The sequence below is a fragment of the Giraffa tippelskirchi genome, chromosome 4, assembly GCF_054371585.1.
Source record: "Giraffa tippelskirchi isolate mGirTip1 chromosome 4, T2T-mGirTip1v1.2.pri, whole genome shotgun sequence".
In the NCBI taxonomy this organism is placed as follows: Eukaryota; Metazoa; Chordata; class Mammalia; order Artiodactyla; family Giraffidae; genus Giraffa; species Giraffa tippelskirchi.
This window is the reverse complement of record NC_137278.1, coordinates 127,205,216-127,221,478: the sequence shown is the minus strand read 5'-3', so window position 1 is coordinate 127,221,478 and position 16,263 is coordinate 127,205,216. Positions and strand designations below refer to the sequence as shown.

General features: G+C 42.6%; 1 protein-coding gene across 1 annotated transcript; it reads right to left on the bottom strand.

The window, feature by feature from the left end:
- Positions 1-3,609: 3,609 nt before the first annotated feature.
- Positions 3,610-6,060, bottom strand: LOC145544627 (glycosylation-dependent cell adhesion molecule 1-like). Its single transcript, XM_081587497.1, has 4 exons — positions 5,997-6,060; positions 5,266-5,310; positions 4,248-4,472; positions 3,610-3,740 (listed from the first exon to the last, which is right to left on the bottom strand). The coding sequence occupies exons 1-4, from the start codon at positions 6,058-6,060 to the stop codon at positions 3,610-3,612; spliced, it is 465 nt and encodes a 154-aa protein (XP_081443623.1).
- Between the last annotated feature and the right edge of the window lie 10,203 nt (positions 6,061-16,263).

The following is a 16,263-nucleotide window of genomic DNA, read 5'->3' as shown; positions in this document are numbered from 1 at the left end:
TCAAGTTGGCTTGGAGTTCTACCTTTACTAAGTTAGCCCTGTGTATTCAGACGTTGTGCAACTTGCTGTGGAATTAACCACAGAGGTGTGGTGGACCTCATACTGATAAAAAGACCAGGACCCCTCATATGGAGGAAATGCCAATGTGTGTGAAAGTGGAAAAAAACTCAATTTGAAATTATCGCAAACTGAAAGTTAAGAGAGAAATGAGCAAATCTTGTACCTGGAACATTCTGTCTCTAGAAATCAGATTTATTCAGGAAATCAAGCAGGCATGGGGTCCACGTGAGATACAAGTCTTGGTCTCATAGTGAGAAAAGTCAGCAAGTAAGGAGAAGGAGAAAAAGAAGGATGTTCTATTGCTCAAACTAGGGGAAAAGAGAAGATTTTCTTGAGAAAAATGTTGAGTTTTTAGAGAGAGTGCTTGAGATGTATGAAGAGAAAAAGGAAATATTTTCACACCTCGATGGTTTTAAGGGCAGAACTAGAAAAGAGCACAATATTCATTTCTAGATTAAGGAGGACGAATGGGAAGATTTGACAATACAAAGCGGAGCGAGGCCGCTAGAGGGAGCATGGACCCAGGAAACTAGTGTAGACAGTTGCCCAGCAAGAGGGCCGAAAGGCCCAGGTGGTTTGGGGGGAGAAGTGTGAGTGTCATCAGGTAGGTAATTTTTAAATGAACACGGTTATTTGAGTGGTATGTGTATTGCTCATGCCCACACCCAGGAATTTGTGGAGTCAGGACACATAGTCACTGAGAAGATGAAACATACACAAAAGGGAATTCATGCAGGGAAGAAATAGATGCATCTGAGTTAAATTGGGACTGCTAGCAGAATTATTTTAAATTTCTACGTATTGTAGGATGACGGACATGTCTTAAGTGCCCCTGTTTGAGAGAAGACATGGTAGGCATGCCCTCATCCTGCTATGGCAAAATTAACCCCCAAATCAATCCTCCATTGTGTTGCAGAGAAAAGCCAATTCTGACTCCAGGTTGGAACTGTTTCTTTAACTTGCTTTCCATTGCTTTTGTTATTATAATCATACATAATGGTCTGTCTCAGAATCCTGCCACTCTGCCTGGCTGTTAAACTAAAGTGCCTTTGTTCAGAACCCTGTCTACCTGTAGATGGCAGGAAGGAAGAAACTAACCCATACCTCTCTCCTCCCCACAACCTCCCCTAGCCATTCTAGGAGATATTTACAAGATTAACGGCCTGTGTGGTTTGTTTCCTCACTTCCTCCCATCTCTGATCTGCAAAAGAACCTGGCATCCAGACCCTGATAAGGTGGTTGTTTTGAGACATTAGTCTGCCATCTTCTTGGTGAGCTGACTCAACACCTTGTCTCCGATTCATTGGCCTGTCATGTGGCTAGCAGAGAGAGCTTGGACTCTGTAACAGTTGGAGGTTTCTCCTAGTTGGAGTTTAAATTCACATGTTGGGGAAGAGATGGCATGGACTGACAGCATCCTGGTGAGGTGCTGCTCTCTCAGGCACCACTGAGTTTCTCCTATGGTGCGGTGCAAGCATGGGATTGGCTGAGCTCAGTGCCCCCACCTGTCAGGAGGAAACTGTCATGGAGATGCCTGGCCATCACCTCTTGTGTTCCAACTGTATTCTGCCCTGACTGAGTCAGCTAGATTTCTGCCCCTGTTTTGCCACGAGCTGCCCACTGAAGATCACATTCAAGAGGAGCACCGACCAGACAGGCTCTTCCCCAAGCAGCAGGTGCAGCAGCAATAGAGAGCCTCGGTGGAGAATGCACTCATGAGGCATTTCCACAATATCTTGCACCTTGAACTCTCACTAAGAGTTTCTTGGCCCCCACCCAAGCCCTGAAAAAACCCCCACAAATAGCCATGCACTAGATTCTGGGCACATAATGGCCCTGATGTCTGAACTCAGGAAAACACATTTACCAGCTTATTAAAAGATGTGATACAAGATACTGATGAACAGCCAGGTGGAGAGATACACAGGGCGAGGTCTGGGAGGGTCCTGATGGCAGGAGCTTCTGTCCCTGTGGAGTTGGGCTGCACACCCTCCTGGTCTGTGGATGTGTTCCCAACCTGGAAATTCTCTGAATCCAGCACTGTCAGGATTTTATGGAGGCTTCCTCACATAGGCATGATCAGTTATTAACTCCATTTCCAGGCCCTGCCCTCACTCTGGACAAGTCGGGGGTGGGGCTGAAAATTCCCAGCTTCTAACCATGGTTTGCCATCCAGGAGCTCGTTCAGAGTTGCCTCAATACAACAGAAGATGTTCCTAATGCCCTTATCACTTAGGAATTTACTAGGGTTTTAGAGGCCCTGTGTCATAGATGGGGCCAAAGACCAATGTTAGAATAAGAGATGCTCCTAAACGTGCTCATCACTTAGGAAATTATGAGCTCTGTGCCAAGAACCAGGGGCAGAGACCAATATACACATTTTCTATTATCTCACGTCTCCCTTCCTGTCATCCTATCTGTCCTGGAGTAAAGAGTCTTCTCTCCAGTTGCAAGAAAAAAGAAATTTATTACCTTATTTTCCCATGCTCTTTCCCCCACAATGAGTTCCATATGCCTTGACAGTGAAAACTGGCTGCAGTTGAGGGAGATTGGCACACATTTGTAGATGAATCTGGCACGTAGGAAGCACTTGGTGAATGTTTGTTGTGTGTATAGATGGAGTCGCCCACCCTGAGTTGAAGCAGAAGTCTTGGCAGATGAGGGTATGGATGAGGAAGAAAGGGGAAGAAGGAAGGAGTGAGAAGGCACTGGATGGGGCTTGGAGCACAGCATGCAGTCAGAAATGTGCAGGGGCCAGAACCTTGAGCTTGGAGAACCAGGACAGTGCAGCATCTCCCTGGGAAGAACATTCTAGAATGTTCTATCCAGTTCTGCAGACAGTGAAGAGCATCAGGACTGTGAAACAGTCACAGGGTTCACTGGGCTCAGTGGGCTTTGGGAGAGCAGTTGCTGCAGGCTGGTGGGTGGGCAAGCAGACTGCAGGCCAGTGAGGTGGGCATGGTGGGTGAGGGAGCCTGGGGACAGAGGTGCATGAGGTGGAGGGGCAGCTGGAGAGAAGGGCCAAGACTTCACAAAGAATATTTTGGGATGTGGAGACTTGAACACGTTTGTAAACTGAGGAGGAAGTAAGTAAGTAAGCAAGTGTGTGTTAGTTGCTCAGTCATGTCCGACTCTTTGCGACCCCATGGATGGTAGCCTGCCAGGCTCCTCTGTCCATGAGGATTCTCCAGGCAAGAATATTGGAATGGGTTGCCATGCCCACCTCCAGGGGATCTTCCCCATCCAGGGACTGAACCTAGGTCTCCTGCATTGCAGACAGATTCTTTACAGACTGAGCCACCAGAGAAGCCGGTGGAGAAGGAGGAAGGGTTTAAAATCAAAGGATTGGGGTAACTAAAGGAAGAATCCTGGTAGAGTGGGGGACTTGCGCCTTCCTTCCTGGTGCTACAAAGCCAACACAGAGCCAGGCTTGGGATGCAATGCTTTAATGAAGGACTCGAGGAGCTGAGAGATGGTGATGATGGGGCAAGTGGTGTGGGTATTGCAGGCACGCGCAGCGGCTCACCTGGGCTGTGGGCATCCCCATTACTATGGCCTCACGACTTCAGAGGCGTGAAGGAATAGGCTTTTCAGATATTTTATGGTTTCTTTCACTGTGTTTTCCAGATTCCTCATGATTTTATGACCGAGCTCCATCAGTTTTCCTTCTGTGTTGGATGCTGGGGAATATCGGGAGAGAAAAGTCAGGGTAGAGCTATTCCCCTGCACCCTCACTGCTCCCCCACACTCCAGCAACAGCTTTTCACAGCACTGGCAAAGGCAACTAATGGGTTCTTTGACTTGCTTTTAACTCTCATTTCTTAAAAAAATTTTTTTCATTTATTTTTAATTGGGGAATAATTGTTTTACAAGGTTGTATTGGCTTCTGCTGTACATCAACATGAATCAGCAATAGATATACATATGTCCCCTCCCTCCCACCTCCCACTGCATCCCATCCCTCTAGGCTGTCACAGAGCACTAGGTTGAGCTCCCTGTGTCACACAGCAACTTCCCATTAGCTAGCTATTTTATGCATGGTAGTATATATATTTCAGTGCTACTTTCTCAATTCCTCTCTCATTCTGTTTTACTGCAGCTTCCTTTCTCTTTCTAACCCAACCACTTCCACCCCTTTTTGCTGCTTACTGTTTGCCCAGCCCCTTCCCCCTTCCCCCAGCTCCTACCAGCACTGGGAGTGAGTTCTGTAGTCTCTTCTGATCCAAGGGCAGCATTTCTGAGATGTTTTTCCTCGAGTATGGACAGAGGCAGCTTGGGATTCTGATTCTGTGGTCTCCTGGAAGATCTAATCACAATTTGCTCTTTGGAAATCAACTCTTCTCTGGAGATGGAAGCCTCCTTAGAAAGGTCCTCATTGGAGATCTGGAGGTTGCTGATGATGAACTGAGCAGCTGGGACCAAGATAATGGAGGAAGTGAGGGCAGAGAAAGAGCTAATGGTGAGGAGTAGCCAGTCCATGCTGTGTTATCTCCCTTAACACTGGTGGCCGCCAGGGTTGAGTCATTGCTCAGTTATCATAGAGCAGGATTGTTGTCCCATGCCAGCATCCAAATCCACAAGCACCTGGTTTTGGATGCCTTTGACTAGGACCTGCACTTTTAGCAAATTTACCTTCCTAATGAAAAGGAAATAACTATGTAAATACCTGTCCCATTGTCTGGCGCATAGGAGGGGGTCCAGTAAATATTGGTTCTTTTTTAATTTTTTTTCGTGAATTTTCAGTATCCCTTGAATCTGTCTTCTCTGGCTTTTGCCAGGTAAAGTGTGTGTGTGTGTGTTTGTGTGAAGTTAGCCTGAGATTAAATCATATTTATGGATAATTCACAAAGCAGAATCCTGCAATGTTCAAGGCTTTTGTGGAGTAGGGAGCTTGGGACTGAGGAGCCCCCAGAAGCATCCTCATCTCAGGGGGAGCTGAAACTCCTCATCTGCTAGAATTCAGGTGTGAGATGTAGTCCCCACACCCATCTCCAATGACTAACCAGCATGAAGTGCTGTTCAAAGAGCTTCTGGCCCCTAGAGCTTGGCCAGTTAGTGCTGTAGGAAGGATTAAGATTCAACATCAGAAGGGATTGTCTTTGCTCCACCTCTTTCTCAGATGGAGAATTCATCATTGTTCGTCACTCACTGAACAATCTTTTACCACCACTGACTTACTTTAAAGGATGCCAATGTGAGACTTACAGGCATCTGTGGGCTGAGCCTTCATGTGGGTTTCATCTTCTGGCTCTGAAAAAGAAGAGGGTTAAATTTTCCGAAGGTCTGAAGACATTTAACATGTGAGATGCTCTTATGCAGCCCCTTCCACCCCAGCATTCTTCTCTCCCTTACCATGTTTTATGTTTTCCTTCAAACTTCTATCACACTGGCATTTATTTAATGTGCTTACTGTTGGTTTATTCCCCTAGGGTGTAATCTCAATGATGACCGAGATCCCTGTATTTTGAGAGTGTATTCCAAGCATCTACAACTATGTGTCTGGCATACATTAGGTGCTCAATAAATAGCTGTTGAATGTATGTGTGTCTATGTCTTGGCCTCACTGTACAGAGGAAGGCAGAAAGCTCCACGGAGGGGTAGTGACTCTACCGGGGGTTTCCAGTATCATCTGAACATTGAGTCTAATCTGAATCTCTGTTGACCCATAGTCTGCCCTGATTTGGGTTCAGTTTGGCCCCTCTGGCCCCAGCTGCAGGTTTTCTAGGGTGCAGGATTCCTGGGGTCATGTGTCCTAGCCCCCTGCCTCCGTCCCTAAGTTTATCCAGGTGTGAATGTTTGATTCTGACTGCTTCTCCTGACCTCTTCATACAACACATCACAAGGATGAAGGAAAGGCCTTTGGAGCACTGAGGTCTCTCCAGCCATGGCTCAATGACCCCAGGGGACAGGGGGAGGTTGATGGAAGCCAGACTCACTGTTAAGGATGGCGAGAGAGATGGTGGCCAAGCTGGCCAGCAGCAGGATGTAGAGGAATTTCATGGTGGGGCTATAGCAACATCCGTTTTCCCTGGGGAGGCTGCTTGGTGCTGCAGAAGAGGCTGCTGCCTGGAAGGGGCCTTATTTATTTGAGAGTAGGGATCGGCTCTGGGAATCTGGCTCAGGATTGGACCTGGGAACAAACCAGGTTTCCCCTCCCCATTTCCCTATTCTGAATACATTGTTTTGTGGAACTGGAACTTCTGGGAAACCAGTTAACAGGAAAGCAAGGTGCCAGCATTCCCAGTAGCCTGGAATGTGCCAAGGGAGCCAGCCCCAGCCTCCACAGTAACTACCAGGGTGTGAGTTTCCCTCCTTCACGGTACTTATTACTGGTAGAATTTTACTTTTGTTTAAGTGATCATTAAATTAATATCTATCTCCCCCAAGAGAATAGGGACATATTAGACGAGCAGAGTGAATGAATAAAGAAAGGGCTGGGCTATCCTCTGGGGCTACAGATGAACACTCCCCAGGCATTCAGGAAAGAAAGGGCCAGGATTGTTTTTTGAAAAAATGTTTATTTTTATTTATTTATTTGCTGCACTGGGTCTTAGTTGCAGGATCTTAGTTGCACGTGAGATCTTCCGTTGCAACGTGTGGATTCTCCAGTTGTGGCACGTGGACTCTCCAGTTGCGGCGCACAGGCCTAATTGCCCCACGGCATGTGGGATCTTAGTTCCCCCACCAGGGATTGAACCTATATCCCTTGCATTGGAAGGCAAATTCTTAACCACTGGACATCCAGGGAAGTCCCAGGGCCAGGCTTTTATAGGGATTCCAGCTGTATGCCAGACATTGTCTTGAGTTTGTGCATATGGGATCTTTTATTTAAATCATGATGGTTGTTAAAATATATGCTATTTATCAAACAAAAAACATACTCACGGAGGTGAGGCAACTTATACAAGGTCACACATCTGGGTGAATTTGAACCCATGTTAGTCTAACTCTAGACCCTATATCTTATACATACAGGGGCTGGTAGTTCTAGAAGCAGACAAGATAGAATAACAGGACACCCAGAGAGGCATCTGGAGAGGTGGTGGGGGATGCATCTAGGGCCTGAGGCCTGTTCCTGGGCCTGGGACTGAACTGGTTGACCTCCTGTGCTGGAGGATTTGATGATCCCTCTGGAGCCTGTTTTTGGATCATCTCCAGGAAGGTGAAGGCTGCTGTCCCTGTGACTGAACTACCTGTCCTCAGCAGGAAGCATGGCTTGCTGGGCACGTGGGGGTCCCACAGAGGGTAAGGTCCCACCTGTGGACCACAGACAGCTATGAGCTATGGCAACCAGGGCCTTCTCCTCTCTCTGGCTGCAGGAGGGAAGGCCCAGGGGGCTGGCAGTCCCCCTCCAATGGCTTGGGCACTGCTCTCTGCTTAAGTGAGGCTGTGAAGTGAAGGAAGTTTGTCTTGGGCTGCCTCTCACCTCCCCTTCCCCCCCAGCTTCCCCCACTGATGGGCCACCTCCCCTCTTAGAGGGCACTTAGGAGCAGAGCAGGGACAGAGGAGGGTGTTCACAGTGTTCTCCAGTACATGTTTGTAGCCCTGCAGGCTTATTTCCTAACACACTTCATAATTTGCAGGTTTGGGCCTCCATCACCTCCAGCTTAGGCTATTTCTCACTGTTTCTCACTGCCCTTCTGGCCTCCAGTCTGTCTCCACTCTAGTGCTAATGCTGGAGGATTGGTTAAGCCTATCATCCCTACTCAAAAGTGTCTAATGACCATCCATCAATCCATAGGGTAAAGTCCAAACTCGTTGGGCATGTGTTTGAGGTGCTCCACCTTACTGACTTTATCTCTTGGCCCTTTGAATTATTCCTTGCTCACTGGAGTATTCTTCCTGTTCAAGCTGTCCCTCTGTCAGGAATGTTCTTCCTTCTCTGTCTGCCAGCTGTGCTCCTATATCATAATCCACATCAATGATACCTCCTCCCTCGAGTGAACCCCACCTTAAAACCATGATGAGTCCCTCAGTTAATGCCCATGCCTCTGTGGTCCCCATGATAAAGCTCATATCTTTGTCTTTTTGTGTTTCCGTCCCAGTACTATTTCTTGAGTACCTGCTATGGTGTAAGTTTTGGCGATACGGTGGTGAGTAAAATCGCCTGGCCCTGGCTCAACGCCCTTTGTTGTCTAGCATTTATCACACTTGATTGTAATTCTCTGCTTTGATCGATTGCGCCCACTGGTCAATTACCATTTTGAGGACAGGAGCCATAGTTTATTTCTGTATCTCAATTTATTTAGCACATATCCTGACACTTGCTAAGTGCTCCAGTTTGGTAAATTGAATGAGTCAATTTGTCTGTTCAAAGTTGGCCCCCAGGGGATATATTTACTGTTAGTGGGGAGGGAGCGACTTCTGAGAGGTCTTCTTCAATAATTGAATATTCCAACAAGAATTGTATGTGATAGGTACTTGAGCTTCAACAGTGAACAAAACAGATTGGATTCCTGCTCTCCTAGGTAGGATTGCCAGATAAAATGCAAGTTGCTCATCTAAATTTCCGATAAGCAGTGAATAATTTATTTTTAATGTAAGTATATAATCAAATATTGCATGGGACCAGCTCATACTAAAAAGTTGCTTATCATTTTTCTTCAATTCACATTTAACTGGGTATTGTGTATTTTGTTGGCCAAGTTTGGCAATCCTACCCCAAGGCTCCAGAGAAGCCTCCACCCTCTGCCACCTGCCCCTTCTAGCTGGAGCTTTGTCCTGTGTGCCTAAGGGCTCACAGGCAGGGGAACAATGGACTGAAGTGAAGTCCAGGTGCCAGGCCTGTAGCTTCCTTCTGAGAAAAGAGGTCACAGTGGTTCTTAACGCACAAGCTCCCGACTTTTCATCAGATGACCCTGTTTCTCTGGCCACTCATATTTGGTGAGGAAGCCTGGGTCTTATCCAGAGAGCTATCCCTGGGCTGGACATAAGGAAGACCAGTGGCTTCTGAGGATACCTGGGTGAGAGATGTGTCCACTTCTGGTGCTCCATACAGAATGGTCTCTAACCAAGTCAACGAGATCCTTCTCAGTGAATTCTGAATGTGAGGTAGACAGAATGAAAACTCAATGAGATGTAAACGCGGTAGTTGCAGAGGAGGAAGGGGGAGGCAGAGAGATGCCAACGAGACAGAGGGAGGTTGACATATGTGTCCTGGGGCTGATGTCACGGCATGACGAGTGTCGCTGGAGCAGCTGGAGGGGCTCACTGCCCGCCCTGCACAGCACTCTACAGGGCCTGCTGAGATGCTTTCCTGATCACCCTTCCTGCCTGTGTCAGCTGAGGTAACTGGGAGTGAATCTCATTAACTTGGAAAAGCCTATTTTGTTTTATAAAATTAGCTTTTAGTCAGGATACCCAAGTCCAAGGTCAATCTGCCGTGACTTCATTGTATGGCCCTTGGCCAGCCACTCCCCCTCTCTAGGCCTCGTTCTCCTCTCCAGCAAGGAGAGGAAGGGTCCTGAGGGATCTCCAAGGATCTCTAGGGTTCCTGTTTTTCAGGATCTGACACCCTCTTGGGTCAGGGGTAGTTGCTAATTGGAGACTGCCATTTCTAGAAGGATAGCAGCATTAGATTGGTTAGCCTTGAACTTCAGTGCACACAGGGTCCGCTGAGAAACTTCCCCTTCCTTTGCATTTAATAAGTCTGGGATGCAGCCCAGGAATTCACATTTTTAAAGCCAGTGTCTAGGGCCATTCTGACTTGGAGACGTTGATGCTCTTTGGCAGACAGGATGACGGCTTGTAAGCAAATTTCAAGCTTTTCGTGCTGCTCTCTCCCCACACCTCACCATGTTGATATTGTCTTGAATTTTAGTTCTATGATATTATAGATTCAGTTCTATGAGACTCTTTTTGAATTTTCCTTAGTCCTTTAAACAATTATTTAATGATTTTCATTTGTCATATCTCTTAACTCATCTTCTTAGATTGAATTATTTGAATAATTCTTCCATGATTGTTTTCTAAGTAGAAATTTTTGTGGTAAAATTTTTGAGTGTGATTTTATTACCATTATCCTTTAGATTATAATATCATCATTAAAAAGCATGAATGTTGAATTTTTGTCAAATTCCTATGCAGAATTCTTGGGATATAGCCATATGCTTTCTTTTATTGATCACTGGTTTATATGATTACATTCATACATTTCCTATTATTAAACCACTCTTTTTTAATATTCATTATTTTTACTTATTTGGCTGTGCCAGGTCTCAGTTGCAGTATGTGGGATCTAGTTCCCCGGCCAGGGATCGAACCTGGGCCCCTGGCTTTGACAATGCAGAGTCTTAGCCACTGAACCACCAGGGAAGCCCCTGAACCATTTTTTTTGTGCCCCTGGTATGGATTCAACTTGGGTTTCCCTGGTGGCTCAATGGTAAAGAATCTGCCTGCCAATGCAGGAGACAGAAGAGATGAGGGTTCCATCCCTGGGTAGGGAAGATCCCTTAGAGAAGGCAATGGCAACTCACTCCAAAATTCTTGCCTGGAAAATCCCATGGATAGAGGAGCTTGGTGGGCTATAGTCCATGGGGTCACAAAGAGCTGGACATGACTGAGCAATTAAACAACAACAATGGACTCTACTTTCAGCTAGATTCTATTGGTAATATCTCACTTAGAATTTTAGGTGTTTGAAAGTAAGAGAATTTGGTCTGTATTTTTTTTTCTCCCCAATCCCTTCATGGGCACTCTTTTGGGTTTTTAAATCAATGTTCTACTGGCTTCATTTTAGTATTTGTGAGGTTTTCCCCTCTCTCTGTGCTCTGGGATAGTTTAAATGGAATCAGGTTCTTTAAAGGGATGATGGAACTCATTTGTGAAGTCCTCTGGGCCTGATGCTTTTCTGTGTGTGTGATAGCTCTTGATATTTTCTGTTTCTTCTATATTAATTTGTTTGTTTATGTAGTTTAGCTCTTCTAGGGTCAGTTTTCTTAGATATTTTTCTAGAAAACAATCCATTTTGTTCAGGTTTAAAATTTTATTTGTACATATTGAAACAAAATAATCTTTTAATTATTTGTTTCTTTTTGTCTTTGGTGTGTTTTCATTCTTATTTCTTATTCTGATTTTTCTCTCCCCATCCCCTCTACCTCTTTTTTGGTTAAGTTTGGTAATGGTATATCTATTTTCCCCTAAATAATCAGCTCTTGGATTTTTTTTTAAGTTTAGGTTTTATAACTTTTTTCCATTTAATTAATTAATTTTTAAAAAAGATTTTGTTTCTTTATAAATATTTATTTTTGTTCATTTATTTATTTGGTTATTTGGTTGGTCTTAGTTGCGACATGCAGGATCTTTAGTTGCAGCATGCGGGATTAGGATGTGGGTCTATTTCCATGACCAGAGGTTGAACCTGGGCCCCCTGCATTAGGAGTGCAGAGTTAGCCACTGGACCACCAGAGAAGTCCCATTTAATTAATTTCTGATTTTACTAATTTCTTCTTTATACTTTCATTAAATTTAGTTCTTTAATTTTTTTGAGTTGGTTGCTCAAGTAATTTATTTTTATCTTTTCTTTAATAAATGTTAATATTTCAGATTTTGAAATTTCCTAAGAATATTGTTTTAGTAATATCTCAGATATGTAATATTTTATTACTGTTGCATTCTAGATATTAAGTAGTTCTGCTTTTATTTCCCCTTTTAAATCAATAGTTGTTTAAGAAGGTTATAAATTCCCATTTGGATAAAAATTTTTTAAGGGGGATTATCTAGTTCTATTCTTAATTTCTAGTTTTACAGTTTTATGATGAGAGAATGTCCATTTGCATTGCTTCCACATTTTAGAGTTTATTAAGGTGTTGGCTAAGAATGTGGACTTGGAGCCAGACTGACTCAGTTCAAATCCCAGTTCACCATGTACTAGCTACATGACCTTATTTAACTTCTCTGCTTCAAGTTTCATCATAGAATTGTTATGAGGACTAAAGAAATTGAAATTTGTTAAGTGCTTAGAACAACGCTTGACACATTTTTAAGGTTTATAGAAATGTTAGTCATAATTATTGTTGTGGTTATTTGTCATGATATACTTTTTGATGCATTTTTTTGAGGTTTGGTTTTGAAATGAAGAAATATGTTCAAGACTAATAAATTAGCTCTGTCTTACTATTTAAGTTACTTAGATACTCCATAGCCATATTTTTCTGCTCTACTAGACCTCTGAGGACTGAGGCAGGTAATTAGAGCCTCTCCAATGACTAATTTTGCTTGTCCTTAAGTTTTGGTGCTCTTTTAGAAGGTGCAGAAACATCTGTGTGTGTGAGATACTTTTTTTGTGAATTATAAACTTTATTCATATAAATACTCTTCTCATTTAATGTCTTTGTATTGATATAAATGTTATCTGATATTAAGATCAATATTCTGCTTTGAAAAATTTTCTTTTGCCCACCCTTTGACTTTCAATATTTCAAAATTGCTCAAAATCCTTCAAGCTAGGCTTCAACAGTATGTGAACCGAGAACTTTCAAACGTACAAGCTCAGTACAGAAAAGGTAGAGGAACCAGAGATCAAATTGCCAGCACCTGTTGGATCATATACTTCTACTTACACATACACATCTACTTCTGTTTCATTGACTACACTAAAGCCTTTGATTGTGTGGATCACCACAAATTGTGGAAAATTCTTAAAGAGTTGGGAATACCAGACCACCATAGCTGCCTCCTGAGAAACCTGTATGCAGGTCAGGAAGCAACAGTTAGAACTGGACATGGAACAACGGACTGGCTCAAAATTGGGAAAGGAGTACATCAAGCCTGTATATTGTCACCCAGCTTATTTAATTTATATACAGAGTACATCTTGTGAAATGCAGGGCTGAATGAATCACAAGCTGGAATTAAGATTGCCAGGAGAAATATTAATAACCTTAGATATGCAGGTGACACCACCCTAACGGCAGAAAGTGAGGAGAAACTAAAGAGCCTCTTGATGAAAGTGAAAGAGGAGAGTGAAAAAGCTGGCTTAAAACTCAACATTCAAAAAACTGAGATCATGGCATCTGGTCCCATCACTTCATGGCAAATAGGGAAACAATAGAAACAGTGAGAAACTTTATTTTCTTGGGCTCCAAAATCACTGCAGACAGTGACTTCAGCCATGAAATTAAAAGATGCCTGCTCCTCGGAAGAAAAGCTATGACAAACCTAGACAGGTTTAAAAAGCAGAGACATCACTTTGTCAACAGATGTCCGTATATTCAAAGCTATGGTTTTTCTAGTAGTCATGTATAGATGTGCGAGTTGTACTATTAAGAAGGCTGAACACCGAAGAATTGTTACTTTTGAACTGTGGCTCTGGAGATGACTCTTGAGAGTCCCTTGGACAGCAAGGAGATCAAACCAGTCAATCTAAAAGGAAATCAACACTGAATATTTATTGGAAGGACTGATGCTGAAGCTGAGGCTCCAATACTTTGGCCACCTGTTGTGAAGAGCCGATTCATTGGAAAAGACCCTGGTGCTGGGGAAGATTGAGGGCAGGAGGAGAAGGGGGTAACAGAGGATGAGATGGTTGGATGGCATCACCAATTCAATAGATATGAATTTGAGCAAGCTCTGGGAGATAGTGAAGGACAGAGAAGCCTGGTGTGCTGTAACCCGGGATTGCAAAGAGTTGGACACGACTGAGTGACTGAATAACAACAAATTTCTGAGTTACTTCTTTTCTATTCTATTGAATTTTGTGTAATTTGACAAACAAGGACACCCTCATCATAACCTCAATACAACCATTAAAATCAGAAAATTAACATTAAATTTTTAAAATTTTATATTGCAATATAGTTGATTTACAATGTCATATCATTTTCAGTTGTGCAGCAAATTTATTTAGATATACAGATACATATATCTATTCTTTTTCAGATTCTTTTCCCATATAGCTTATTATAAAGTATTTAGTAGAGTATCCTGTGCTATACAGTAGGTTCTTATTGATTACCTATTTTATATAAAGTAGAGTGTATATGTTAATTTCAACTTCCTAATTTATGCCTTCCCCCACCTTTCCCCTTTGGTAACCATAAGTTTATTTTCTAAGTCTGTGAGTCTATTTCTGTTTTGTAAATAAATTTACTTGTATGATTTTTAAGATTACATATACAAGTGATCATATGATACTTGTTTTTGTCTGACACTTCACTTAGTGTGATAGCCTCTAGGTCCATCCATGTTGCTGCAGTTGGCATTATTTCATTCTTTTTTATGGTTGAGTAGTATTCCACTGTATATACATACCACATCTTTATCCATTCATCTGTCAATGGACATTTAGGTTTCTTTCTTGTCCTGGCTATTGTAAATTGTGCTGCAATGAACACCGGGATGCATGTATATTTTCAAAGTATGGTTTTCTCTGGATATATGCCCAGGAGTGGGATTGTTGGATCATATGGTAGCTCTATTTTCAGTTTCTTAAGGAACCTCCATACTGTTCTGCTTAGTGGTTATACCAATTTTCATTCCCACCAACAGCCTAGAAGGGCTCCCTAGAAAATTAACATTTGATATACTATTAATATCGTAATACCATCTAAACCACAGGTCTCATTCATTTTATTTCATTGTTTTGTTTTAATTTTTAAACACTTTCACACAATTTTGAAGGTTACTTTCCATATGCAGTTATTATGAAATATCAGCTATATTTCATATGCTGTACAATACATCCTTGAGCCTATCTTACACACAATAGTTTGTGCCTCCCACTACCCAACCCCGATATTGCTCTCCCTCCCCACTGGTAACTATTAGTTTGTTCTCTGTATCTATGCGTACCATAGGACCTATTTAAATGTTGCTGGTTGTCCCAGTAATGTCCTCTATGACAAAGGGAGCCAATCTAAGATTCTGTAGATCACTTAGTTGTCACAGTTCCTTAGTCTTGATTTTCATGACATTTTCACTTTTGAAGATTACAGACCAGTTGTGCAGAATGTTCCTCGTAATTAGATTCAGTTTCTTTGTTTTTTTTTTGGTCAGGAATATCAAGAAGTAACACTATACTCTTCGTATTCACATCTGTCAGGTGGGACATAATTTCAACTTGACCCACTTTTGTGATGTTAACTTTGATCACTGATTAATGTGGTGTCCGTCAGGTTTCTCAACTGGGGATTTACTCTTTTTCTGCTTTGTAATGAATAAATATTTTGTGACAAGTTACTTTGAGGCTATGTAAATATCATATTCCTCATCAAACTTTTACCGATTAGTTTTCACATTCATTGATGTTTCTTGGCTGAGTTCTTTATTTCTGTAACGGTTGCCAAATAGTGATTTTCTAGTTCAATCATTCTTTCTCTGTTCATTAGCTGCTATTCTGCTGGAAGGAAAATAGCAGAGTTTCTTACTTCCTCATTTATTTATATCACTATGGATTCATGATTTTCTATTTAGTCAATGAATGATAATCCTGTTGCTATAATTATTTGTTATTATTATGATGATTATTATAATTATAATCCTTTATAGTGCTTTTCTTTTGCATTAAACTCGGTTAGTCTGAGACAGTTTGACAGTAAGGGGATTTAAGCCGCCCTTTTGGTTAGCCTGTGTATTCTTCTGACACATCTCCATCATTCTTTGAGCACTTTTTTCATTTCTGGCACAGCAAGGCATTTTGGCTCATCATGTACTCTCTCTACCCCAGCCCTGGTATCAGCCATTTCTTCAAGGACTTTTGCTCTCTTAATGATACTTAGAAACAAAGATATAGGCTGTAGGTACCCTCATTGTTCTTGGGATGTTGCTGCTTCCAGGCCTTCCATTAGTTAAAAGTAGAGAATGTGTGCATGTTTGTATGTATGCATCTGTATGTATGAATGGATGTATGTTCATGCAGATAAATAACACACGATATATATTTTACAGCTAAATGTATATGTGTGTATACACACACGTATATATGTATATGTATTTTGCTGTTGTTGTTGTTGGTTGTATCTGACTATTTGTGACTTCATGGACTGTAGCCCATCAGGCTCCTCTGTCCATGGGATTTCCCAGTCAAGAATACTAGAGTGGATTGCCATGCTCTTCTCCAGGGGATCTTCCCGACCCAGGGATTAAATCCATGTCTCCTGCATTGGCAGGCAATTCTTTACCTCTAAGCCACCAGGGAAGCCCATATATATATATAATTTGTCAATGTTACCTCCAATACCAGTTTGGCTCCACAGAATTCAGGCT

Excerpts from the sequence above, each read along its gene's own strand:
- LOC145544627 (XM_081587497.1), bottom strand. The coding sequence starts at position 6,060 with ATGAAATTCCTCTACATCCTGCTGCTGGCCAGCTTGGCCACCATCTCT. Across the intron at positions 5,311-5,996 it reads CTCTCTCGCCATCCTTAACA|AGCCAGAAGATGAAACCCAC; the intron begins GTGAGTCTGGCT and ends CTTCTTTTTCAG. Across the intron at positions 3,741-4,247 it reads AGAACTCACTCCCAGTGCTG|CATCCAACACAGAAGGAAAA; the intron begins GTAGGAGCTGGG and ends GATATTCCCCAG.